Below are 27,944 nucleotides of genomic sequence, written 5' to 3' on the forward strand. Positions count from 1 at the left end.
TTCCAATCTTTCTTTGAGGTTCATTGTTTTTAAACATTTCAATAATTTTTTCACACATTTGTTGACATCTGCATTTTCCATACTGTCCCAACTTTTTTCTGATTTGGGGTTGTATATGCTATATGTGTTTGTATGTTCTTGAATGCTTATTTGACCTCATGTTTAAAGTCTCTACCAAACTGATAAATCTCATAAAAAAATAATCTATTAATGAATGATTTAGTAATGGATGTCCAACTAGCTTATGGTCAGTTGTCCACATATCAGGTGTTCACTTTTGATCATATAGCGCATACTGCTTTTCCACACATTTTTCCAACTGTGGTGTACAACTATATATTTACATAATCATTATATAGTTAAACGTTCAAACTGATCATTTCATGTTGTTTTACAAACATATTGATGATTTATAGAGGGCAGCTGCTCCCAAATCTAAAGAAGCAGAATGGCCATTACAGGTAACAATTCTTTTCTGATCTCTAATGTTTATTTTGGATATGTTGATCTGGAGCAAACATGATTACTGTTAAACATAAAAGAAATGACCCTGCCTTTACTCAGAAACTGTTCACCCTGATGCTGCAGCAAAGAGCATGATTTATGTTTTTACTTCAAACAACCCTGATCAAGGTGTCTTGTTTGCCTGGAATCTTTGAGTCATGTGTTTACAGGTTCATATCAGATCATAGGTGTCATATTTAGGTGTCTAATTTAGGTTTGATTGCAACTGGAGTCTTAAAATCCTATCAGAAAGTTTCTAAGGAATTGAAATCTGGACTGAAAGGGCCAAGATCAAGATATTACAGGACTGATTCCATAACCAAGCTTTAGTGGACAGTGGTAGACTAGTGGGTAGAGCTATTGGGCTATAAACTGAAAGGTTAAGAGTTTGAATCCCAGCTCTGCCATGCAGCCACTGTTGGGCCCTTGAGCAAGGCCCTTAACCCCGTCTGCTCCAGGGGTGCTGTACAATGTCTGACCCTGCAATCTGACCCTAGCTTCCAAACAAGCTTGTACTGTACACCTGTATATGTACTGTATATATCACATGTATACATGACAAATAATGGCATTCTATGTATTTATTCTATTTACTGACTACTTATATTATATATTTATATTAGTGTAGTCCATCTGTCTCTTTGCATGCTTTGTTGCCCCTTTCATGCTGTTCTTCAATGGTCAGGACTCTCCCAGGACCACTACAGAGCAGGTATTATTTGGGTGGTGGATCATTCTCAGCACTGTAGTGACACTGACATGGTGGTGGTGTGTTAGTGTGTGTTGTGCTGGTATGAGTGGATCGGACACAGCACTCACTGTCACTGCTGGACTGAGAATAGTCCACCAACCAAAAATATCCAGCCAACAGTGCCCTGTGGGCAGCGTTCTGTGTCTAGAAGATGACCAACTCAAACCTTGACTTTACATCTACAAGGTGGACCAACTAGGTAGGAGTGTCTAATAGAGTGGACAGTGAGTGGTCACGGTATTTATAAACTCCAGCAGCAATGCTGTGTCTGATCCACTCATACCAGCACAACACACACTAACACACCACCACCATGTCATTGTCACTTCAGCGCTGAGAATGATCCACCACCTAAATAATACCTGCGCTGTGGTGGTCCTGTGGGGGTCCTGGCCATTGCAGAACAGGGTAAAAGCAGGCTAAAACAGTATGTAGAGAAACAGATGGACTACGGTCAGTAATTGTAGAACTACAAAGTGCTTCTATATGGTAAGTGGAGCTGATAAAATTGACAGTGAGTGTAGAAACAAGGAGGTGGTTTTAATGTTATGGCTGATCAGTGTATATATTCTATTTCCTAAGTACAGCACACTAAATTTTGTTGTACTTGTACAATGACAATAAATGTATTCTATTCTATTCTATTTTATTCTACTGTATATAAAAACTGGGACAATGCAAAAAACAAATTCTCAGTTGATACTGGTTTAATAGTACAAGTCCAAATAGTCAAAGTACAGTATATATTTTATCTGTAGATGTTTTTGCACTCTTTGACCTTCATGAATATCATTTCATATTTTTTCCCATATTTTTCTATTTAGGAATGACATCAAAATACTTTCTGATATTCACAGTCACTCTGCTGGTGAAAATAAGTGTTGTGGAAACACAAAGATTCTTTGAAACTTTAGGCTACCCAGAAAAGGTAAAAGATTACAGTACACATACTGCACACACTGTTATTAATATGAACATACTGAATATATTAATGAAGAGCATGCAATGAATCTAATTACAACAAAGAACATGCAAGAACTTACAATAAACTACATCATATGTACATGTTGACAGCCAAAGCACTCTCCAGATCTAACGAAAATCCAGTACATGGTCAAAAATATGTGGACATGCAAATTAAACCAAACCATTAATCCTTAAATGCATATATCTTGATATGTAATAGTGTCTGCCCATTTTAATTATTATAGCATATTGAAAAAAATTATTAAAGCAACTAAGTGCCTTGCTGTAAAGCAAAATGTTTGCCCCTCATTTCAGAGATACGTCAAGTGTAACTCTACACCTGCATTGTTAAGAGATGAACCTAAGTGCTAGACATAATTAAGGCAATGCAATATTATTGTAAAACAAATATAATTAAAAGTATAATTAAATACACATAAAATTAAGGAAAGAAATAAAACAAAATGAAAAAAGAAAATAATAATTAATGCAGCCCGAGGTGGGAGAGTAAATAACTGCGTTCCATGTAGCATGATTGGCAAAAATCTCCAGAGTCATTAGGACAGTTCAGAGAAGAAACAAAAGAGCATTTGGGTGCCACTCCACCAGCTTCTCAATTCACTGTCAATCCACAACTCAACGCTCACCAAAGCACCAGACAGGGCAGCCCAGCAAACCAGTAGAGGTTTTTTTAAAAGCATTAAAAAAAGCTGCTATGCCATTCAGGGACAAAACTGAAGAGTGCCACCCTGATTTATCAAAGATAAAGAGTCGCCAAACCATATACTGACCATCTACATTTAAATTAAAGCTCTGAAACAGCAATTTACTGATTCAGAGTCCAATGGTGATTTTAGGTTTGCATGCGACTATGAAAACCCGAGACATGCAGATTTTCAAACTTCCTCTGGCATTAACATCAGCACAAAAGCTGTGCGATGGAAGCTTCATGGCATGTAGTTTTTATGGCCTTATATAACCAAGCACAATGCTAAACATTGGATAGAGTTGTGTAAAGCATGCTGCCATTGGACTTTGAAGCAGTGGAAACATGTTTTTCTCTATCTGGTAGTCAGATGAACTAGTCTGGGTTTGGCGGATGCCTGACTGCATTGTGCCAACTGTGAAGTTTGGTGGAGGAGTGATAATGATATGGGATTGCTTTTTAGGGGTTGGCCTAGGCCCCTTAGTTCCTGTAAAGGGAAATTTTGATGCATCAGCATACCAAGACATTTTGGACAATGTTATGCTTCCAACTTTGTGGGAACAGTTTGGGGAAGGCTTTTCTGTTCCAGCATGACTGTTCTCTAGTACACAAAGCCAGGTCCATAAAGAGCCCTGACCACAACCCCATATAACACCTTTGGGATGAACTAGAATGGAGATTGTGAGCCAGGCCCTCTCGTCCAATATAAAAGCTGTTATAGCTGCAAAGGGAAAACAACTCCACATTCATGCCTATGGAATTAGAATAGGATGCAATAAAAGCTCCTGTAGGTGTAATGTAGGGCAATGATAGCTCAGTGGTTAAGGTACTGGACTAGTAAACAGAAGTTTGCCGGTTCAAGCCCCACCACCACCAAGTTGCCACTGTTGGGTTCCTGAGCAAGGCCCTTAACCATCAATTGCTCATTGTGTTCAGCTCATCATGTAAGTCGCTTTGGATAAAAGCGTCTGCTAAATGCTGAAAATGTAAATGTAATTTAAAGATGCCCCAATACTTTATTCCATATAGTGTACATCTGTTAATCTTTAACTATGGAGATTGCTTGGCTGTAATTAAAATAGTGGTCCACATAGTTTTGGCTTTGTACTGTATTTAAAACACAGATGCATTGAAATATTGAAATGCAGTGCCTATTAATACAGAGTGGATCAAAATAACAGATGTTTCTTACATTTACTTTGCCTTTTATTTCATTGCAGACAGTATGACAGTATGTTTTGTCTGGTCTTACTTTTATTTTTTGATATACATTTATTCCTGCATTTCAGGCCTGCAAGAAAGTTGGTAAAGCATTTACCAATTGGCAATGTTACCATTCCCTCTAACAATACTTATTATTTGGCACCAATGATAAATAAGCAATTAAATGTTTTAGGTGTTATTTTAGCCTGCTGTCACAATTCTTGTTTCAAATTCTCCACACATTCCCTGTTAGGGACAGGTCAGGACTGCAGGCAGGCCAGTCCAGTACCTGTACCCTCTTCATTTGCAGCCATGCCTTTGCAGTGTGTGCCATACAATGACATACAATGACAGACTCTGGCTTTTGCACATGTTGCTGTAAAAGTCTGGATGGTTCCTTCCATCCTTGGTCTGGAGCACACGGCATTCATTTCTTAAAAAAAAAAATTGAAATATTGATCTGTCTGACAACAATACACGTTTCTACTATGTGATGGTCCACCCCAGATGCCTCCAAACCCAAAGAACTTGACATTGCTTTTGGACATGGTTACCATAAAGCTACTTTTTTGCTCTGTGAAGTTTCAAGTGGCGTTTGTGAATGTAACTTTGTGTCGTGGTGCTTAATAAAGTAATCCCTTGCACATGTGGTATGTGGTATTAATGAATGTCAGTTCTTGATGCGGGTAGCACTGTTGCCTCACAGCAAGAAGGGCCTGGGTTCAATTCCCAAGTGAAGCGGTCTGGGTCCATTCTGTGTGAAGTTTGCATGTTCTTTTCATGTCTGTGTGAATTTCCTTCCACAGTCCAAAGACATACAGTCAGGTTAATTGGAGATACTCAAGTCTCCCTAGGTGTGTGTGTGTGTGTGTGTGTGTGAGATTCTTGCCTTTTGCCCACTGAATTATACCCACCAAATAAGTGGTGGTAAAACAGACAATGAATAAATTAATTCTAGATGCAATGGCGTCTTATTTCTTACATCTTTTTATTTGCATTTTCCATATTGTTTCAATATTTTTAAATTTGAGGTTGTAGTTTAGCTTGATTGTTGATTGTTCCTGTTCTTTTCCCTATTTACTGTATGCCTCTTTTTAAGCATTGTCTGGTGGTTACCTTGCAAATTCATGTCAAAACTTGTTCTTTACGTCTTGGTGTCATACATTTAAAATTACTTTGTATCATTTAGTTTACAAGTCTTATTTGTTTTAAAACTTTTCTGTATTTTTAATCCCCAGCTAAGCATCAATGATGGAAATCTTGATCATGTTAGACATAAAAGAGAACGTAAGCAAGACCTTCTTTCATTTTTTCTGATCAGCTAGTCGAGCTATTAGTTAGGTTTACCAAATTTCAGTGTCATATTTGTATTACTTTCTAAAAGAAATAACCATTAACTCAGAACTTACAGTACACACAGAGATTTAAGAAAAAAGAAAATAAATTGAGATTGCACAGCGTTGCAAAGTTGGTGCTGCACACCAGCATAGGTCCTTGGGACCTGGGTTTAATGCTTGCTTGGTGTAAGGAATTTGGCATGTTTTTATTATAGACACATTGTTTTGCTTAAGGTATACCCGTTTCCCTCCACCTTCCAAAAAGAAAGAGAGTGTGAACTGTATACTCTAGATTGTCCCTAGGTATGAGTATGTAAAATAAAGCAATAAGCCACGAGAGGCCGTGCATTACTGTGATTTTAGCACGGGGATGACGTTTTTGGCACGACGCGAAGCGGAGTGGCTTATTGCTTTCATAAAACGGCGGTCAACATAAAATATAATAAATACAACAATGTTTAATTCATAAATGTATTTATTGTGTATAAACTTACAATAAAGCATTCTTCCGCGACGCAAAATAGTTCGATTAACAGTGTTGCTAGGCAACATGAGGGCGAAAATAACATTAATTTTTTCTATTCAGTGGCGTATTAATATGGAATGATGTGAGGTGGTCCTAGGTGTGCGTTTATCGGGGATTTTACAACGGCTTCGAACGCGGCTCAGCCAATCAGATTTTAGGACCAGAACTATCCGTTTTATAATGATCATTTTACTACATTACTGGTGTTCTACAGTACATTGGGAATGGCTAGTTGGCATATTCACTATTGACAAGAACTAAAATAATTGATTGTGGTGTTAGTTTAGTCAGAATGTGTTTGTCATCATGACTTAAATAAAGATTAGACCATAATTTATGAATGATGTTATTTGCTGATCTATCTAAATTGAACTAACGTTAATAGAAAACATAAGATCATAACTATTACAATATTTCTTTCAGTTACTTCAAGTGCACAGCAGTACACAGTGGAACTAGAAGTAAACGTTTCTGAAGAAGCTTTGTTAGAGCTGCTCAAATCATACCTAAATGCATTCATTAACCAAACCTCCACCAACATATCTGCTGTTGACATAACCACAGGTAAGCATTTACTTTATTTCTTTTTTAAATCATTTTGTTCATGCATTTTCTCCCCATTTCTCCTTTTTAGCGTGTCCAATTGCCCGATTGTGTCATGCTTTCTCTCCACCAATGCCGATCTCTGCTCTGATTGAGGAGAACGAGCTAACCCACGCCCGCTCCGACACCTATCAACTACACTTCGATGAGTACAGTGCAGCTCAGCGTTTTTACGGAGAGACACACCCTGAGAGCACTATTTTCTCATCTCTGTGCAGGCGCCATCAATCAGCCAGCCAGAGAGACCCCATTCGGCTTAGTCCCACCCATATCTGAACAACAGGCCAATCGTTGTTCATGTGGCCGCTCAGCCTAGACGGCAGGCAGAGCTGAGATTCGATCTGATGTATTCGAAATCCCAGCTCTGGTTCCAGCATGTGTTTTTACCGCTGCGCCACCTGAGCGGCCCTGAATTTACTTTATTTCTAACTTAACATTGAAAATACAATCAGAAAATCAGAAAAAGTTGGAACAGTATGGGAAATGCAAATAAACACTGCAATGCTTCTTACATTTATGACTTTTACTATATATTTAATGTTTTGTCAGCTTCATTTCATTTTAGTATGCATCCATTTCATTTCAGGCCTGCAACACATTCTAAAAAAGTTGGGACGGGGCAATATAGGGCTAGTAATGAGGGAACAAAATAAATAATGATGTGATTTTAAACAGGTGATTGTAATCATATACCTACAAAAGATACTTTACCGTCCCAACTTTTTGTTGAATGTTTTCTAGGCCTACAATGCAGGCATGGATGTATATTAACAAATGAAATGACGTTGGCCAGACAAAACATGAAGTATCTTGGGTTGAGTAATCTAACCCAGCATGGTGTGTTGACCATAAAACTCAAATTATGATTGATATTTATTGGGTCAATTTTACATAATAAATGGTCTATTATGGTTTATTGATATTTATGTTATTTGTTTCAATTTTAAGATTACAGTTATTAATCAGGGGCAGCACGGTGGGTAGCACTGTCGCCTCACAGCAAGAAGGTCCTGGCTTTGATGCCCAGGCGGGGCAGTCCAGGTGCTTTCTGTGCGGAGTTTGCATGTTCTCCCTGTGTCTGCATGGGCTCTGGTTTTCTTCCACAGTCCAAAAACATGCAGTCAGGTTAATTGGAGACACTGAATTGCCCTATAGGTGAATGGGTGTGTGTATGTGTGTCTGCCGTGCAATGGACTGGCGCTCCGTTCAGGGTGTTACTGTGTGCCTTGCGCCAATTGAAAAGCTGGGATAGGCTCCAGCACCCCCCCCCCCCCCCCCCCAATTGGATAAGCAGTTAAGAAAGTGAGTAAATTATTAATCAAATTGTTAATAAATAAAATTTAGTAATTAAACATCCAATTTAATAATTTAATAACAACAATTTTATTATTATTGCAATGCTAAATATTCTGTACAATTTACTCATTACCATGACCTGCCCAACACTACGCTTGTCTCTAGTCTTGTGTCTCTCAATTACTTTAGATTAGAAATGGGTTTTGTATTTGTTGTACTGTTTTTCATTTGCACTGTGTATATTGTATTGTCTTGCACTTATGTTTTGTGTTTTGTGTTGCACCCTGGTCCTGGAGGAACATTGTTTTGTTTTAACATGTACTTTTATATAGCTGAAATGACAATAAAAGTCTCTCTTGAATGCAAAATTAATACTTAAATATATCAAATAGTACACAGATATGCAACTATAATATTAAACCAAACAAAAACCTAAATAAGATCATGTCTTAGGAAGACAGGTATGAATGTTGGGTAAATATGTCAGGTAAAATCCAACGTTCACATTTGTGGGCACCAGAGGGCTCTACTAGCTAAGGGCCTGGATGGAGGTGCAGTTTTTCTCACAGCTGTTCTTCTAATGCTTAGTACTAAGGCTTGTCCTGCTTTACCTTCACACACTTTGTAATTAGAAGTAACATTGTACTTAAAAGATTGATAACACCATATTATATAAGCTTTTGTTATTAACAATTGCTAATTGTACTGTTAAAGAACACAATCTCTTTTATTTCATATAAAACTTGCTAAAAAGCAGTTTATGTCTAAGAGAATGTATTGTCCTAATACATCACTTTTTTAAAGCGCTCCACCATGTTAGTTCCGATCTTACCATTTTATAGTCTTTTAAATGTTAAATGTTTATGGAGTATTGAAAAAATAAGTAGTCTAAAGGAACAGCTGAACTACAACTCCAAATCAGACAAAGGTGGGACAGTGTGGAAACTTTGTGACTTTTATTTAATTGCAGACAGTACGACATGACAGTATTTAATGTTTTGTCTGCTCAACTTCAACTTGTTAATATACATCTAGGATTGCAATTCAGGCCTGGAACAGCAACACTTTCCAAAAAAGTTGGGATGGTAAAGCATTTACCACTTTGTCATGTTGCCATTCTTTCTCACAACACTTAAAAGATGTTTTGGCACCAAGGAAATTCATGTGTTATTTTTGTCCCATTCTTGCTGCAAAAAAAGCATGCCATAGCATGACAGACTCTTTTGGACTTGTTGGTAATAGCAGTATGGCACGGCATCCAATTGTAAAAAAAAAAAAAAGAGTACTGATTTGTCTGACCACAATACACATTTTCATTGTGTAATGGTCCATCCCAGCAAACTTACCACAGCTTCCAGACATACAGTATAAGTGGCATTTGTAAATTTAACTCTGTATTGTAGTGTTTGTCAAAGTTTGTCAAGTGGCGCAGCTGTAAAAACACACGCTGGAACCAGAGCTGGGATCTCGAATACATCGTATCTAATCTCGGCTGCCGGCTAGGCTGAGGGCCCACATGAACAACGATTGGCCTGTTGTTCAGATATGGGTGGGACTAAGCCGGGTGGGGTCTCTCTCTCATGACTGGTGCAATTACTCTGCTGGCTGATTGATGGCGCCTGCACAGAGACAGAAAAAGAGTGCTGTCAGGGTGCGTGTCTCCGTACACAGTGCTGAGCTGCACTGTCAAAGTGTAGGTGATAAGATGCATACGGCATGCTGCCCACGTGTCGGAGGGAGCTAAAAGGGAGAAAAAGGGTAGACATTGCATAAAAAAAAATATTTAAATAATAAAAAAAGGTTTGCCAAAGTAATCCCTTGCCCGTGTGGTTATATCAGCTATTAATGAATGGTGGCTCTTGATGCAGTGCTGTCTAAGGGATCAGAGATCACAGGTGCCCAGCTTAGGCTTGTTTCTGTGCCCTTTACGCACTGAAATTACTCCACATTCTATGAATTGTTTAATGATCTTATGCACTGTAGAGGGAGAAACATGCAAGTTCCTCCGAATCTTTCTTTCAGGTACATTGTTTTTAATAATTTTCTTATGCATTTGTTGACAAACGATATTCTTTTGTTCAGCCTTTTGTGGATACTGCTTTTGTACCAAATCATGATTACAATCACCTGTTGACATCATTATTTTTTTTTACCTCATTACAAGCTAGTTTTGGAATACGATGCAGGAATGGAGGTAACAAATAAAATAAAGTTCACCAGGCAAAACATGAAATATCTCAGGTTCATACTGTAAATGTAAGAAACAGTGTGTTGTTTATTTGCACTTTCCATACTGACCCAACTATTTTATGATTTGGGGTTGTATTTATTAATTACTGACATCATAACTGCAGTGTCATTTCAAGATCATAATTAGATAAACAACATGTAAACATTTTCCTTGTAAAACATTTATTATAGTAAAACCTTTATTAAATTATACTTGTTCTTTTGCAGTGTGTCAGTTAAATAAAGCTGAATACCAGTGCAAATGTGGGGCACAGTACTTCTGGCCATGTAACAAATGTGTGAAATATGGACTCTGTGATACCATCACCAATTCTACTTGTGGATGTATTAATGCTGTTCCAAGTGATGGAGAGTTCTGCCAACCACTGAATAACTTAAGTAAGTACAAACTGCACATTTACAATAGAATAAAATATAAACTTTTGGCAAGATACAGAACGAGTGATCTTCTTATGCAATACATAACACATTTATATTTACGTTTATGTCCATTTTATCAGCTCCACTTACCATATAGAAGCACTTTGTAGTTCTACAATTATTAACTGTAGTCTATCTGTTTTTCTGGATGCTTTTTAGCCCGCTTTCACCCTGTTCTTCAATGGTCAGGACCAGTGATGGCATAGTTACCTTGAAAAAGTAATCTGATTACTGATTACTGATTACTCCTTTAAAAAGTAACTTAGTTACTTTATGGATTACTTGATTTTAAAAGTAACTAAGTTAGATTACAAGTTACTTTATTAGTTATATAATGCGGAATATTTCAAAGATATTCCTTTGCAATACTTTATCATTTGGCTGCCAACTTGTGTGTACTGATGAGACTCAATTGAATCCCAGAACATGCTAGTGTGAATGCATGGAAAACAAATTTTAATTTTCTTTCAAGAATATGATACAGACTGACCAACACTATTACGCTAAATCAGCATTGAAAATTGACTTTACTTTTAATAGCCTTCTACAATGCTGGAGCTTCTTAAAACGGAAGATTTTCTTTTAAATAGAAGTGTTATTTACCTGCTATTAAATTGTTTTCCAACAAAATCCGCCCAATTTGGCGGATAATCGCCCAATCTGGCAACACTGGAATGCGCAGAGCCAGCTGGCGCTTTTACTCGTAGCGCGCCACGAATACTACTAAATAGTACTACTGTACTTCTGTAATGGTGTTGGTGGTTGACATTTATGTTGAGTGTATTACTGCACTGTTTTGGTGAAGAACTTGTTAGCAGGAACACCACCAACACACAGCAGGAGTCCAATAATTACAACATAGAAAAAAGACGAGATGAATTCTTTCCTCAACCTCTAGGGCATATTTATTTTTAAGGAAATAAACAAACTGTTCTAACTGCCGTCATGTTGGGAGCGGGCAAAAAAAAGAGTCAACATGCAGAACATTCATACATATAGGGGATGTAACGTCACTAACCATATTACATCTCTTATCAAATCGATAGCACCCCCTTTTGGTGTGGAACAGAAACACACAGTACAGAATACATCACAGTCAATCATACATATTATGTCAACACTCCCACTTATGAGTGACTTGTATCCTGTACAGCTTTTAACGATCAGAATAAACCCGGAAATAAATCAGGCATTTACAGTGCATACAGTACTTAACATATCTACAATTCATCAGACACTTGTACCAAACATGACTCCCGAAAATTTCATCAATTTAACCTTTGAGACAGGCTTGGTCATAACATCTGCTACCATCTCATCTGTAGGGCAGTAAACAAGTGCCATTTTTCCTTCTTGAATGGTTGACCTTATGAAATGATACTTGATCTCCACATGTTTGCATCTTTGTCTGCACACAGGGTTCTTCACAAGTGCCCTGGTTATCCTCATGAACAACAGTTCGAACATATTCATAGGAATCCATACCCTTAAGTAATTGCTCTAAATAGATACACTCTTGTATAGTAAGAGCTAAAGCCATGTATTCGGCTTCACATGTCGATAACGCTACTGTGGGTTGCTTTTTGCTTCTCCAAGATACCAGTGAGCTGTCTTTGCTCATGCTTACACAGTAGCCAGATGTGCTCCGTCTATCGCTTGTGTCTGCCCCCCAATCTGCATCACTGTATGCCCGGAGGCCTAAATCATCGCTGCTTTTTCTAAAAGTCAACTGCTTGTCTGTGGTACCTCTTAGGTAACGCAGTACATGTTTCACTGTAATCCAGTTTTCCTCTGTGGGATTTGCAAAATATTGTGATAGCTTGCCTACCACAAAACATAGATCAGGTCTCGTACAGGTAGCTAAGTAGATGAGACTACCTACAGCTTCCCTGTATTTTCTTACATCAGTCATCTTAGATGCATCATCAGTGTAGCTAACCTTTTGTTCACATGGTGTCTCGCGTGTTCTGCACTCCTGCATATCAAATCGGTTGAGAATCCTTTCAACATATCTCTGTTGTGACATTGTTATACAATCATCAGATTGACTGAAGTCTATGCCTAAAAAATGCTTTAACCTGCCTAGGTCCTTCATCTTAAATCTGGTGGAAAACATTACCTTCACTTGCTCTAAACTTCTCATGTTGTTCGCTGCGATGAAAAGATCATCCACCCAAATGACAATTATCACCTTCCCTACCTGTTTAGATTCTTTAGTGTAGACACAATGGTCCGCTGGGTTCTGTGTGAAGTTGTCATTTATCAAACATTTGTGCAGCATCTCATTCCAGTTACGTCCTGATTGCTTCAGACCATAAATAGACTTCTCTAGTTTACACACTAGGTTTTCTCCTACTTATTCATAACCTTCAGGTTGGTCCATGTATATATCTCGGTCTATGGGTGCATGTAAGTACGCCGTCTTTACATCCATTTGGTGTATTATCAAGTTTTCTTGGGTTGCCTTTTGTATGACTACACGCACACTGGTCATGTTGGCCGTGGGGGAGAATGTCTCGCCATAATCTATCCCCGCCCTTTGGCTATATCCCTTCGCCACAAATCTGGCCTTGTACTGTTCGCGTCCGTCACCACCCTCTTTAATAGAGTATACCCACCTACCTCCCACTGTCTTTCTGCCCTCTGGCAATATGGTCAGGGTAAAGGTCTGGTTTTCCTCTAGTGACTGCATCTCCTCGTCCATTGCCCTCTTCCATTTACCTGCCTGTGGTGATGCCATAGCCTGTTTAAAGGTCAGCGGCGCACCACACACTGCTCGGTAGCAATAGTCAACACTGGTGAGTGTACTATCATCATCACCATTATCTTCCTGAGTATAATCACTAAGATAACTCGGGGGCTTATGCTCTCTAGTGGGGTATCTTCCACTGCTTGGGGCCTGTGGCGTCACCCTGTGGTGCTTCTCGCCATCATCTCCTGGGGATTGTGGGCTGTCGGTCTGTATGTTTGCGCTCGTAGCACCGGGCTGTGATGCGTCTGTCTTTTCACTATTTACAATAGGGTCAAATCCTAGGTCCTGAGTCTGAGTCTCGCTCTCACATGTGGTCTTTGTGACAAACTTGACCAGTCTGTGCTTCTGCACTTTTCACTTGGTGGGGTAGTAAACTAGAAAGGCGGGGCTGTCCTTGTTGTGCCCTACGAAGAGCCCCTTCTCACACCTTGGATCTAGTTTACCCTTGTCTTGTTGGTACGCGTAACACTCTGACCCGAATTTGTGCATCTTGGCTAGATCACACCTCTTCCCTGTCAGTGCTGTGTATGGTGTTGTGCCAATGTGCTTGTTAAAGCATCGGTTCCTGGTGTAGGCTGCTTCCTGAACGGCATAATGCCATAGGCTCTTAGGTAAGTTACTGTCAATAAGTTTACACCTTGCCATCTCAAAGAGAGTGCGCCCTTCCCTCTCAGCTATCCCGTTCTGGTGTGGGGAGTAAGGACAGGACGTCTCGTGTCTGATTTTGTTCTTTCTCAGTAAGGTCTTAAACTCTCTGCTAGTAAACTCGGTCCCGTTGTCTGATCGAATGCATTTTACACTGCCATAAGGCGCTACGTCAGCTAGGAATTTTTCAGTAGCCTGTACAGCATCACTCTTTGCCTTGAGAAAGTATGTGAAAACTACTCCTGTGCACACATCTGTAAAAGATTGCATATACCTGTAACCATCAATTGAACCATTGGTCACTGGACCAGCTAGATCGGTATTCACCAACTCAAGTGGTGTCTCCACCTTGTCAGTTGCATTTCTGTTTCTCGTCTGAGTAAACTTCCCCTCTATGCACACATGACATTCTTTGTCAGGTTTACGCTTTGCACCCTTAATGTGCATGCCTACGGTTACATCCTGCAGTTTCAGTATATCATCATAGTTACAATGCCCCATAATCTCGTGCCAGGTTTGGATATCATGGCTAACATTGCACACATCATTTTCATCACACTCAGTTTGCAAGTAGTACATTCTGTTACACACTTGAATGTTAAACCTTGTGCCATTAGGCGTCATAAGAACATTATTACCTTCCTCGAAGAGTACCTTGGCACCGTGTGCCGTGGCACACTTCACGGAGAAGAGTCCTTGTGGGAATGAAGGGATGTACAGGGTGTTCTTAAGAGTCACTGTACATCTGCGTCCGTTGCTGTCCATGAGACACACCTGTGCGTCTCCTCTGCCTTCCGCTAAACCGAATGTCCGCCTCCCGTCGGCCAGCTCCATGCTGTGGCTCTCTGGTTTGAATGTGCTGTCGAAGGTCTTGAACCGACTTCTGTCGTTCAACATGTGGGATGTCGCGCCTGTATCGACGATCAGTCCTTTTCCCTCGATCTGCCGCTGCTGCGCTGGCTTGCAGGTGTCCTCGGTCTCGGCCCGGAATGTGACGTCGTCTCCCGCGAGTCCCTGTGTGCCGATCCGTCTTCCACTACTCGCTGCACGACCGCCGCTACCTTCAGCGTGAGCGCACTTAGAGCTTTGCGTGCGCTCTTTCTTTCTGCAGGCTTTGTCTGTGTGACTTGTGCTTTTGTATGAACCGCACCAAACTTTCCGTGTGCATTCATCCTTTCGATGTCCCTTTTCTCCGCATCTCCAACACGCCATGTCTGTCGAAGATCCACCGCTCCTTTTCTTCAGTGCTGCGCGAGCTTTCAGAACCCTTTCTCCCATCATCTCGGCTACTGGCTCTGCATCCTCCGACGCCTCGAAGTTTCGCAGTTTAGCCTTGAACTCCGCCAGTTTCATCTCCGCTGAACTATGGGTTACCATCAGCGTAAACGGTTTGTACTTTTCTGGAAGTCCCCTCATAATCATTGCCATCATAAGGCCCTCACTTGGTGCCTCGCCTGCACCTCTGAGCGCCGTGAAGATCTGCTCTGCCCGGATAATGTATTCAGTTACAGTCTCTTTATCCGCTTTCTTCAGCGAGGTCAATGTAATGTACAAGGAAACAATCCGTGGTCTACCTTTGCCAATGTAGTGCTCTCTCAGCACTTGCAGACTCTCACGTCCCTTATTTTTAGTGTCTCTGAATATCAGTCCCAAACTCACGTTGTCCAGCAATGGTGCCAACGCGCAGTATGCGTCAGCATTCAGCTCATCATCCTGGGCTCGTTCCTCAGCGGTCAGCGGTCCAGGAGGCTCGTTCAGAATAGTCTCTTTTAATCCAACACGGTGCATGCAACACAGCATCCGTTCTTCCCAGAGCTCATATTCTTCGGCCCTACCGTCGAACGTCGGCCACTTTGCCTTTTGGTTTGCCATTCTTCTCAGCTTTAGCTTAGCTCCCCGGTTTTACCACACTAAACTAGCTACCACACTTTTCTTTGTTGCAACTACTGTCGTCGTTCCTGGGCCCATAACCTGTTAGCGGGAACACCACCAACACACAGCAGGAGTCCAATAATTACAACATAGAAAAAAGACGAGATGAATTCTTTCCTCAACCTCTAGGGCATATTTATTTTTAAGGAAATAAACAAACTGTTCTAACTGCCGTCATGTTGGGAGCGGGCAAAAAAAAGAGTCAACATGCAGAACATTCATACATATAGGGGATGTAACGTCACTAACCATATTACATCTCTTATCAAATCGATAGCACCCCCTTTTGGTGTGGAACAGAAACACACAGTACAGAATACATCACAGTCAATCATACATATTATGTCAACAGAACTACTCATCTGAGGTGCGCTGCTCCTGCGTGCAGAAATGCTTCCGCAAAAAAATTGCCGGCAAAGCGGTGGTGGAGAGGCCAGAGGGGTGGCCGAAGATTACTTTATGGTGGCCATGGCAACCACTGGCCACCCCCTGGCTCCGCCCTGCCAAGAAGAAAGCAAAAATATATTTTCACTAAGGAAAATGACAAAAATAGTAACGCACAGTAACTTGGATAAGTAACTTTAATCTGATTACTGGATTGAAAATAGTAACGCGTTAGATTACTCGTTACTAAAAAATTTGGTCAGATTAGAGTAACGCGTTACAGACCATCAGTGGTCAGGACTCTCACAGAACCACTACAGAGCAGGTATTATTTAGGTGGTGGATCATTCTCAGCACTGCAGTGACAATGACATAGTGGTGGTGTGTTAGTGTGTGTTGTTCTGGTATAAGTGGATCAGACACAGCAGCTCAGCTGGAGTTTTTAAATACCGTGTCCACTCACTGTCCACTCTATTAGACATTCCTACCTAGTTGGTCCACCTTGTACATGTAAAGTCAGAGACGATCGCTCATCTATTGCTGCTGTTTGAGTTGGTCATCTTCTAGACCTTCATCAGTGGTCACAGGACGCTGCCCACAGGGCGCCGTTGGCTGGATATTTTTGGTTGGTGGAATATTCTTAGTCCAGCAGGGACAGTGAGATGTTTAAACACTCCAGCAGCATTGTTGTCCACCAAGTCAGTGTCACTGCAGTGCTGAGAATGACCCATCACCCAAATAATACCTGCTTTGTAGTGGTCCTTTGAGGTGCTGACCATTGAAGAACAGCATAAAAGTGGGATAACAAAGCATGCAGAGAAACAGATGGACTACAGTCAGTAATTGTAGAACGACAAAGTGCTCTTATATGGTAAGTGGAGCTGATAAGATGGACAGTAAGTGTAGAAACAAGGATTTGAGGTTTTAATGTTATGGCTGATCGGTGTATATGTGCACCTCTTCCCTTATTATTACGTTTTTGTGTTTTAGCCACACCCATTGATTTGATTTGATTTGATTTAAAAGAGCAACAATTTGGGGAAGGCCTTTCATTGTTTCAGTGCCTCTGAGCACAAAGTCAGGTGGCACTGCAGCATATTCAAATGGATTAAAAAAAAATACATTATTACAATACAATATTATATTATTTCTTAAAATTTATATTTTTACGATGTCTTTACCTGTCCATAAATATAAAATTAATATTTTCACGATGTCCCTCCAGCACAGAAAAGTCTTAATTTTACTAACTTAACCAAATTATTTAGTAATTAAAGTTACAATCTGATGAAGGTGAACAACACTGTATTTTATTAGGGGGTAAACTCTTGTTTTAGTAACAATGTCGTATGCATTTTTTGTTCAGTACAGTACAACAGTGGATAAGTAAACAGCAGCACCCAGTAATAGTCAAGCTTTTGTACTCAATCACTGACTTACACTTTTTCATGCCTGAACATTATTTCAGTTGTTTAACTAATAAAAGTTACAAAACATTTATTTAACATCTAAATTATTCCAAGTGTTTTGCTACTGTTTTCTTACAACTGAACCCCTTTCGACCACCACTACTGATTAACCAACAAATGTTCTTCCTTAATCATTTTCCCTTTTTTTTTGTCTCAGATTCCAATTCATGTCCAGCTCCAACAGGATCAACAGGTGAAGTTAATTGTTTAATTACATGTCTAATGGGCAATTCATGTTTATTCATGTTTTCCATGATTTAATGAGTGTGATTTCTTTAAATGAACAGCACATAATAAGAACAGATTATCTTATGTTGAAATTAAAGGTGTCTATACGCATCATTTTAAGCTGTTTGCAATAAACCAGCCAAACAAGAACAAATTAAATAGCTTAGCACATCTAATATACTCACTCACTCACTCACTCACTTTCTTAACCGCTTATCCAATTAGGGTCGCGGGGGAGGGGGGGTGCTGGAGCTTATCCCAGCTTTTCAGTAGGTGCAAGGCACACAGTAATTCCGTGGACGGGGCGCCAGTCCATCGCAGGGCAGACACACATACACACACCCATTCACCTCAAGGGCAATTCAGTGTCTCCAATTAACCTGACTGCATGTTTTTGGACTGTGGGAGAAAACTCACACAGACACAGGGAGAACATGCAAACTCCACACAGAAAGGACCCGGACCGCCCCGCCTGGGGATCAAACCCAGGACCTTCTTGCTGTAAGGCGACAGTATTACCCACCAAGCCACTGTGATGCCACATGTAATACAGCAAGTGGAATCTGCAAATTCAACACAAAATGCCACTTTTAATGACAACTGCAGACTTAGAATTATTCACCCCCCTCGAACAGAATCCCTCATAAGAGCACACACTAGCAAATCAAGGTGTAAGTAATCTGACGCAACTGATACAACCAGTCAAGGGCTTCATTGGTTGCATCACATGTGCTTGGGATAAAAACACACGTTACCTGGACTGACTAGGGGTTTGTTGACTGTGATGTTTGATTGCATGTTAGAAATACAACAAAGTCTAGTCAGTTGTCTAAAAAGTTAAGAGATAAACAAGAAACAGTGGTAGGTAGGGGAGAGTTCAAATCCCTGTGCTTCCAAACAAGCTGTGATAATAAAGGCATTCTACTGTATCCTAAGAAACAAGAAAGAGGATATGAAAAGATAGCAGAAGCACTGAATATACCTAGAGATACAGTTGAAAGCATAGTGTGCAAGTTAAGTTAAGTAGGGCAGTGATAGCTCAGTGGTTAAGGTATTGGACTAGTAAACAGAAGGTTGCTGGTTCAAGCCCCGCCACCAAGTTGCCACTGTTGGGTTCCTGAGCAAGGCCCTTAACCCTCAATTGCTCTTCGTGTTCAGCTCATTGTGTAAGTTGCTTTGGATAAAAGCGTCTGCTAAATGCTTAAAATGGAAGTTAAATTTTAATTATACAATTTAAATATAAAATACTGAATTATGTTTCTGAAAACATGCAGTACGTTCTCTTTGTATAATATCTTGTTTTGTTTGGGCAATTTTTTTTACGCTATTAAATTTGGAAAATGTACCTAATAAACTATATAGCAACTAGGTAAACATACCTGATAACTAAAAACCAACTCTATCTATCTATCTATCTATCTATCTATCTATCTATCTATCTATCTATCTATCTATCTATCTATCTATCTATCTATCTATCTATCTATCTATCTATCTATCTATCTATCTATCTATCTATCTATCTATCTAATTCACAACACTTAAGTGTTTTAATAACGCTAATTTTATTTTTGTTAGATACCCAAATAAAACTGTCATTGAAAATCAATGAAAACTTTGACATCACACTTACCAACCCAGCAAGCAAGAAGTACCTTCAATATAAAACTGATATTCTGAAGGCAGTAAGTATGGCTGTCTTTATGTATGCATTTTGATTCAAATTTAAATCAAATCCACACAGGCTTGGGTAGTCATCACTATTAATGTCATTGTTTGCTTGAAAATGGTTTGCTTTGTTGTTTTAGATTGATGATAGTTACAGAATAATGGCAGGCTACAAAAGTGACTCAGTGGTATTCTTTAGGTTCAGGTGAGTGTTGCACTTCAACAATCATAAGGTCATTGGCTTTGGCCAACATGTTGTGTTTTTATGTTGTTTAAGTATTGAATAATGTGATATGTGTATGTTTAGACCTGGCAGTGTAATTGCAGACTTTGGAATTAACACAACCAAGGACGAATTAAATTTTACATTGGCAAACTCACAGCTCTCTACCCAACTGACCACAAATGGGTACCCAGTTGTCAAAGAGGCTTTTGATCAAAGTGGTAAGAGTCATGTATTTTATTTTATGTATATACATACACTGATTATGCATAACATTATGACCACCTTCCTAATATTGTGTTGGTTCCCCTTTAGCTGCCAAAACAACCTTGCAACTGTGATGCACTGTGTATTCTGACACCTTTCTATCAGAACTTTTTTAGCAATTTGAGCTACAGTAGCTCATCTATCGGATCGGACCACACAGGCCAGCCTTCGCTCCCCACGTGCATCAATGAGCCCTGGCCGCCCATGACCCTGTCGCCGGTTTACCACTGTTCCGTCCTTGGACCACTTTTGATAGATACTAACCACTGCAGACCGGGAACACCCCACAAGAGCTGCAGTTTTGGAGATGCTCTGACCCAGTCGTCTAGCCATCACAATTTGGCCCTTGTCAAACTCGCTCAAATCCTTATGCTTGCTTATTTTTCCTGCTTCCAACACATCAACTTTGAGGATAAAATGTTCACTTGCAGCCTAATATATCTCACCCACCAACAGGTGCTGTGATGAAGAGATAATCAGTGTTATTCACTTCATCTGTCAGTGGTCATAATGTTATGTCTAGTCCGTGTATACTGGTGACAAGCTGTTTACTTGCTTGTTGCATTGCTGTGTTTTTGGAGGTGTGCTTATATAAGCACATAGCAGAACATTTAACAAAGCAATACTAAAAAATACAATGTCTTTTACTCTTTTGTGAACCAAGCTAGGCAAATTATCAGCTAGCTAGATGGCCTGTTTGCTATGTGCTAACATTTTGCCATACAATTGTGATTCTGATGGCATATTTTGTTTGGCTTTTATGACACAAATGATTATTTAGGACAGTTGTAGATTACTTGGAACACAGCCAAGCTGCCATGTATTTTATGTGTCATAAATGCTATTTATTTTGACAGGTTCATTTACTGTACATTACCTTATACAGTATTACACTAGTTGTTAGCAGACCGGCTTGTTATTACAGGACTACAAAAATGATTTAGTACACTTTACAGTACTGTTCCTTAGTTTGTAGATATTATAAAGGAACTAAGTAGGAACTAGTTATTAGTATAAAAGTCATTACTATAAAGAACTAAGCAATACTGGTTTATTTTTAAGTAGATAACAGTAAACCCATTATGATAGTAGTTTGCTATCATTATAATGAAGCAATACAGTAGACCCTTGAGTTATAAACGATTTACCATACAAACATTTTGGGTTACGAACGATCTTTTTCAACTTAACGTACTAACAAATTTCGAATTACGAACAGAAATTCGCGAAACACGTGACGTCACGGACAATTTGACTCCAACCGTCTCTCTCTCTCTCTATATACAGTATATATACAGTGAGCGAACATTCGGACAGCGGACGGTGTTTTTCCGGTGTTTTCTCTATATTTTGTAAAATTCAATATTAAAATGTCCCCAAAGAGGAAGTGCAGTGGTTGTATAATTACTCCTGCCAATAGCTGTCACTGTGTATCAGACAGAGGGGACAGTGAGTAAAAGAGAAGAAGGAATTCGGCTCAGTAAAGTATTCTTTCTTTCGTGCAATTACACCTACAAAATACAACACTACTGAAATAAAGAAGGAAATAATAGAGAAATATGAAAGTTATAGTTGTTTCTTGTAGATACATTTTATATAAAAAGAAAGAAAATTATTAGGGTGTATAGTACAGCACACGTACTGAAATGTAATGTGTGTTTATGTACAGTACAGTACTACTGTGTATTGTTGTTTATTATTGTTTATTACAGGAATGTCTATTCAATAATTGAAGATTTAAGGAAAAAATATACTTGTATTTATAACAAAAAAGACAATTTAAGACATTAGAAAAGTTAGGTAAGGGGGCGGGGTTGGGAGGTCTGGCACGGATTTATTCTATTTACATTATTTCTTATGGGAAAAATAGGTTTAACTAACGAACATTTTGACTTAAGAACAGCCCTTCGGAACCAATTAAATTCGTAAGTCAAGGGTCTAATGTACTGTATTTTACTTATTTTCAAAGAATTACTTCTCATTTTTTGTTGAACTTTTTTACTATTAATATTGTTTATTTTGTAGAAGAGTATGACCTACTGCAAAGCCCTGGCAATATATATCCTCAGCAAAATATGCAGTTAAGCTGCAGTCTCCCAGTTGTTGCCATGGGATACATTAAATGGCGAGTGAATGGAGCTGAAGTTCTAAACACAACTAAATATCAAATCTCTGGTAATAACCTCACTCTGACAGTAAAAAGTGTGAGTGCTGTTGATAACGGTGAGTCACTATTCACAATATTTATTCATAAATTGTAATTTTGATATTTAAGTCATAAGTCATAATGGAGGTGTGGGTTATAGTCACGTCCTGTCCAGTAAATAAGACACACTATGGATTTGTTTGGTCTATTTAGATCTGTTTCTGTAGCAGGTTCATAAGTATAAACTCATAAAAAGAATCATTAAAATTAAACCAGCTTCACAATAACCTTGTCTCATGTGCAAAGCATGGTGGACGGACCATCATGTTTAAAACTGCTTTGCTACCTCAGGGTCTAGTTAACTTGTGATCATATCAAGTAAACTGGCAGCACAGTGGTGTAGCAGGTAGTGTAGTTGCTGTACAGCACTAGTCCCCCTACAGCACTGGCGTGAACCTCACTTCGGGTCACTGTCTATGAGGGCATCACTCATGTTTGGCATCACGTGAAAAGCACAAAGTGCAGTGTTAGTGTAAAAAGGAACCTGGTTTGATGCATCAGGGCATCAACATAATCCAAAAGGGATGACAAATGTTAATAAACTGGGAAGGCAGCATCATTGCGGGAGATGCAAGAAAACTCAACAAGCTGATCATGAAGGCTAGCTCAGTCTTGGGCTGCACACTGGAAGGTTTTGAGTTGGTGGTCGAAAGGAGGTCCCTTACAAACTCATTTCTATATTGGACACAACTCATCACACCCCTCCATGTCCTTCTAGTTAGACAGCGGAGCACTTTCAGCTTCACTGTAACAAGGAACGATACAGGAAATCGTTTGTACCAACTGTATAACTCCTCTCCACTGTGCCGGGACATCATAGCACACTGAGTCACTTCCAGGACTTTATGTAACCTACATTGCACATCTGTGAATATTTATTGCACAGGGCACTTTTATAATTGTCTGTTACATCACATATAACATATCTTTATTATATTTATTACCTACAAGTATTGTACAATAATGCTTACATAATCATTTTTTCTAATGTACATTAAGCTGCTTTTATACTTGACTATCTATCTATCTATCTATCTATCTATCTATCTATCTATCTATCTATCTATCTATCTATCTATCTATCTATCTATCTATCTATCTATCTATCTATCTATCTATCTATCTATCTATCTATCTATCTATCTATCTATCTATCCACCCATCTACCTACTTCTATCTATCCATCCATCCATCCACAATGTCCTGTTCTATATGTGGAATGTATGATGTTAAAGTTATAACATTATTTATTATTATAAGTTGTAGTGCTGCAAAAATTAAACTAGGCAGTGAACTATTTTTCAAAACACTGTTTCTTAACAATTATATTAAACATTTTCCTATTTAAATTGAATCTATTGTATTTTATTTTACAGGTATATATGAATGCATAACCGAAAAAAATTCATTGCCATTTATACAGTGGCAAAGAATTCTAATTCAGCCATACCCCAACATCCAAGCAGGTCTAGATAAGATGTTTGAGTGTATGAATTTTACCATACCACTCCATTGCTGTGCCCACAGCAGCTATACAATTGAATGGATTCAGGACTCGCCGACCGGCATGCATGCATTAGCAGGTAATGTACATGCATTAACAAACATCTAGACTAATCAGTTGTGTTAAGTGCTTATTTGTCAAACACAATCTATTTCAGTAGCTCATGTGAGAGAAAAAATTGCTCTAGAAGTATTAATACGTAATCAATTACTACCTAAAATGATTTAGAACAGTTTCTATGTTCTAGCTAAGAACTCTCTGTTAACTATGGAATCTTCCACTGTCCTACACAGTCACCAACACTGATGTCAGTAACGCGTTACTTAGTAACACGTTACTCTAATCTGACCACATTTTTTCAGTAACAAGTAATCTAACGCGTTACTATTTCCAATCCAGTAATCAGATTAAAGTTACTTATCCAAGTTACTGTGCGTTACTATTTTTGTCATTTTCCTTAGTAAAAAGATATATTTTTGCTTTCTTCTTGCGTCTCAGGGAGTGACATCTGGCCTATGCGACAATTAAGTCACGTTTTCAGCATGAGGACAACTCACATGTAATACCACGCAGCAACACAAACGTAAACAATGGAGGGAGGAGAGAGATGCGCGTTTTCTAGCTGGAAATACAGGCATTATTTTGAGTTTGTGTCAGCTAAAGATTTTATATTTTATAAAAACAAGTATTTTTTTCAGGAAATAGTTTTTCAGTTAAACTTTAAATGTCAGGTGATACATTGTTACTGTTAAAAATGCACTTCCAATAAAGTGAGTATTTGTTGTCGTGGATCTTTTGTTAGAATCGATCCGAATTTATCAGTTGTCATTTTTATGTTGAGGCGGCGGGGGGGGGGGGGGGGGGGGGGGGGGTGTTGTCGGCAGCTGCTGAATGTAACTAATAAAGTAACTTGTAATCTAACTTAGTTACTTTTAAAATCAAGTAATCAATAAAGTAACTAAGTTACTTTTTAAAGGAGTAATCAGTATCAGAAATCAGATTACTTTTTCAAGGTAACTATGCCATCACTGGTCACCAACAAGAGTATATAAGAGTGTTTATTTTTTCCAGTGTTATAGCATTGTGTGAGACTCTGTTGGTGTGATCCTTCTCTGCAGACAAGACTAAAACTCTTTTCTACTCACAATCAAGTCTTTGGGGTATTTTATTAAGGGTTTTTCACCACACTCATCAGAGGAAAGATTCACTCTGTCAGTAAACATACGAGGGATCTTCAAAAAGTTTTACCACAAGTAGACACTTGTTTACTGCTGCTGGGAATGTGTTTACTGATTTCTCCTATCTGTTGCTTTATCCACTTCTACACAACTGCAGAACCTCTGGATGCGACCCTAGGTGGCAGCCTATAATGTCTACACCAGCAGAATGGTCCTGTTCATTACTGACTAAAAATACACTTATTGTACCTTTTATTTTATTGAAACCGTCATTTAAATATTTCAATACAATGTTTTTCAGGTCCAGGTTCTGGCTGCATCAAATACAGCTATACTGTTGAAAAGCAGGATTGTGATACCGGTGCCAAAAACATGACTTTCATATGCCAACTTTCAGATGTCACACTGAGGTCTTTAAGTTATGGCTCAAAAAGCATTACCATAGCAACTACCAAGGAAAGTAAGTCATCAGTTTAATTTTCTATAGATCTGGTCATAACTGGTCTGCTCATATCCATAATTCTGGTCATTCTGGCTGCTGCATAGCAAAATGGTTCATGAGAGAGTGGTACAATTTAGAGCAGGTGCTATTTTGTGAGATGATTTATTCATTATGCATTAAGCTTTATTCAGTGTGACCTTTATTAGTTTATATGTGTGGGTCTGTTATGTGGAAATCACTATAATTGCACTATTAGTTGTAATAATGTACAATAAACACTAAGACCTTGTTTAGACATTGTTATGCAAAGTATTGATCATAAAATATTACCTAAATGTCCATGTTATTAGTGTGTAATTGGTAGCACTTAGATTCATGTGGTTTCTAGATAGTGCCAGATTTGTTTATGTATGTCAAGTCAAGTCAGTATAATCTGTATAGCGCTTTTTACAATAGACATTGTCTTAAAGCAACTTTACAGAATCCAGGACCAACAGACTCAACAGGGACCCATCCTCCTTGGGTGGCCTGGAGAATAATTTGAATAAATAGGATTTACACAAATCATACATACACAAACTAAAAGTTTTAACTAGTAAAAAATAATTGGAGTTCTAATGATGTATGTGAGTTACACAGTGAATAAGACTTAGTAACTAAAAAAGTTACTAATAAAGCACATATTTAGGGTTTAATACAGTCCTGGTCTTTGTTCAAAATGTCCTGAATTATAAATTTATCTAAATAATTACTTACTTAATGACTTAATTCCTTCCTTACTAAAAAGCACTAAATACATTTTAATAAGTCAATTTGAGTCCCATACACCTTCATTACACAAGATTATAATTATTCTGTCAAGACAAAAAACCAGATTGACTGACTAGGCTGTCTAATTGTGACAAAATAATAACTGCTATTGGTCTATACCTATAACGATACTTTCTACAATTAACTAGTAGGCTATAACGTACATTTAGAGTCTTAACGAAGTGTATATTGTGCATTATTACAACAAATTATAAATTATTAGTGATTACTTCATAGCAATCCACAATTATATACTATAATTATAAGGGTCACACTAAATAAACATAATGCATAGTGAATAAACCGATTATAAATGCCATACTTTATTGAGTAAAGAACAAGCCCCTAATTTGCATACCTTTTTACAATTGTACTTGCAGTTTTAATTGTACTATATTTACTTAAGGTAGTTTGTGTAGTCAAAAAAATGTTCTTTAACTCTTGAATTGTATTGAATTTCATTGGCCATATTGTGCACTATGCAAGGTAGTGAGCTTATGTAGGGAAATAAAAGTCATTTAATTAAAAAGTGTTTTTTAAAAGGTTTCTTTCTAAAAGTCAGTATTACTGCTATTTTAAAATGTGTAAAAATTACAATACCAAGAATAAAAGATCTTTGTTTGGAAGTTTGGAAGATGAAAACAGAAGCTTCAGTCATAAAGACCGCTCAAGTGGCTGTTTTTGTTACCAGAAAAAAAGACACAAGTAAGAAAGACACAAGTAAATAGGGATAGAAGTTGTGGATAAAAGCACACATTTAACAACAATAATAATTGTGTAGTAGTGTGATCTGTACGGAACTAAGTAAAGGAACTCTTTTTAGATGACTGAAAATGTCAATCATGACAACAGGATTAATATAATTGGGTATTTGATTCATGATGACATTTTTCTCTGTTTCAAGATACCAATGCCCTTATCACAAGGGCAGGAGGGATCACTGAATGGTTTGACGTGTATGAAAGGGATGCAAATTATATGCTAATGTATTTACAGACATCAAAAATCAACCCAGTTGAACTTTTATTGTAGATTTTACATCTACATTTTGGACAGCACTGTGAAAGACACAATTATTATATATGTCATTATTGTTGTTGTATTTTCTAAGTACAGTTCATGTGTTTATATCCTCAAACCACATTTCCAGAACATTTGGGGACATTTTGTCAAATGCAATAAAAACAAGAATTTGTGGATTGTTAATTCTAATAACATTTTATTAAACTGACAAACAGACAAAGTAAAAAGATTTGTATTTGTACTTTTTTTGTTTGTACTTTACTTGTTTTTAATTAGGCGACCGTATTTGGATAAGCGGTTAAGAAAGTGAGTGAGTGAATTAAACTGATCAGTGAAAGCTTTGGCAATCTTTTCTTTGTATCTTCGTCAGTCAAATACATATTTAAAAGAGTTATCAGTCATTCATTCTCTGTTTTACCACCGTCTTATCCTGTTCAAGGTTGTGGTGGGTCCAAATTATTGTCCAAAAGGCAGGAAACACCCTGAAAAGATCACCAATTCATCACACAGATATACACACACACTCACAGGGAGGACTTGTTGGAGGAAACCAGAGCAACTGGAAGAAATCCACATAGACACAGGGAGAACGTGCAAACTCCACACAAAAAGGGCCCTGTCTGTCATGCCAGGGAATTGTACCCAGACTTT

The 27,944-nt window shown here is 38.4% G+C and overlaps 1 protein-coding gene across 1 annotated transcript in view; it reads left to right on the forward strand.

Annotated features, from left to right (window-relative positions):
- Positions 1-448: 448 nt before the first annotated feature.
- Positions 449-27,944, forward strand: part of LOC134320845 (adhesion G protein-coupled receptor F5-like) — a 41,417-nt gene continuing 13,921 nt past the window's right edge. The window contains exons 1-10 of the mRNA XM_063002478.1: positions 449-461; positions 6,417-6,557; positions 10,350-10,520; positions 14,577-15,027; positions 15,205-15,507; positions 15,607-15,707; positions 19,551-19,657; positions 19,781-19,845; positions 19,948-20,084; positions 25,320-25,478. Of these exons, the coding sequence (XP_062858548.1) occupies positions 449-461; positions 6,417-6,557; positions 10,350-10,520; positions 14,577-15,027; positions 15,205-15,507; positions 15,607-15,707; positions 19,551-19,657; positions 19,781-19,845; positions 19,948-20,084; positions 25,320-25,478 (1,648 nt within the window). The remainder of the gene's footprint in view (positions 462-6,416; positions 6,558-10,349; positions 10,521-14,576; positions 15,028-15,204; positions 15,508-15,606; positions 15,708-19,550; positions 19,658-19,780; positions 19,846-19,947; positions 20,085-25,319; positions 25,479-27,944) is intronic.

The sequence above is a fragment of the Trichomycterus rosablanca genome, chromosome 9, assembly GCF_030014385.1.
Source record: "Trichomycterus rosablanca isolate fTriRos1 chromosome 9, fTriRos1.hap1, whole genome shotgun sequence".
NCBI lineage: Eukaryota > Metazoa > Chordata > Actinopteri > Siluriformes > Trichomycteridae > Trichomycterus > Trichomycterus rosablanca.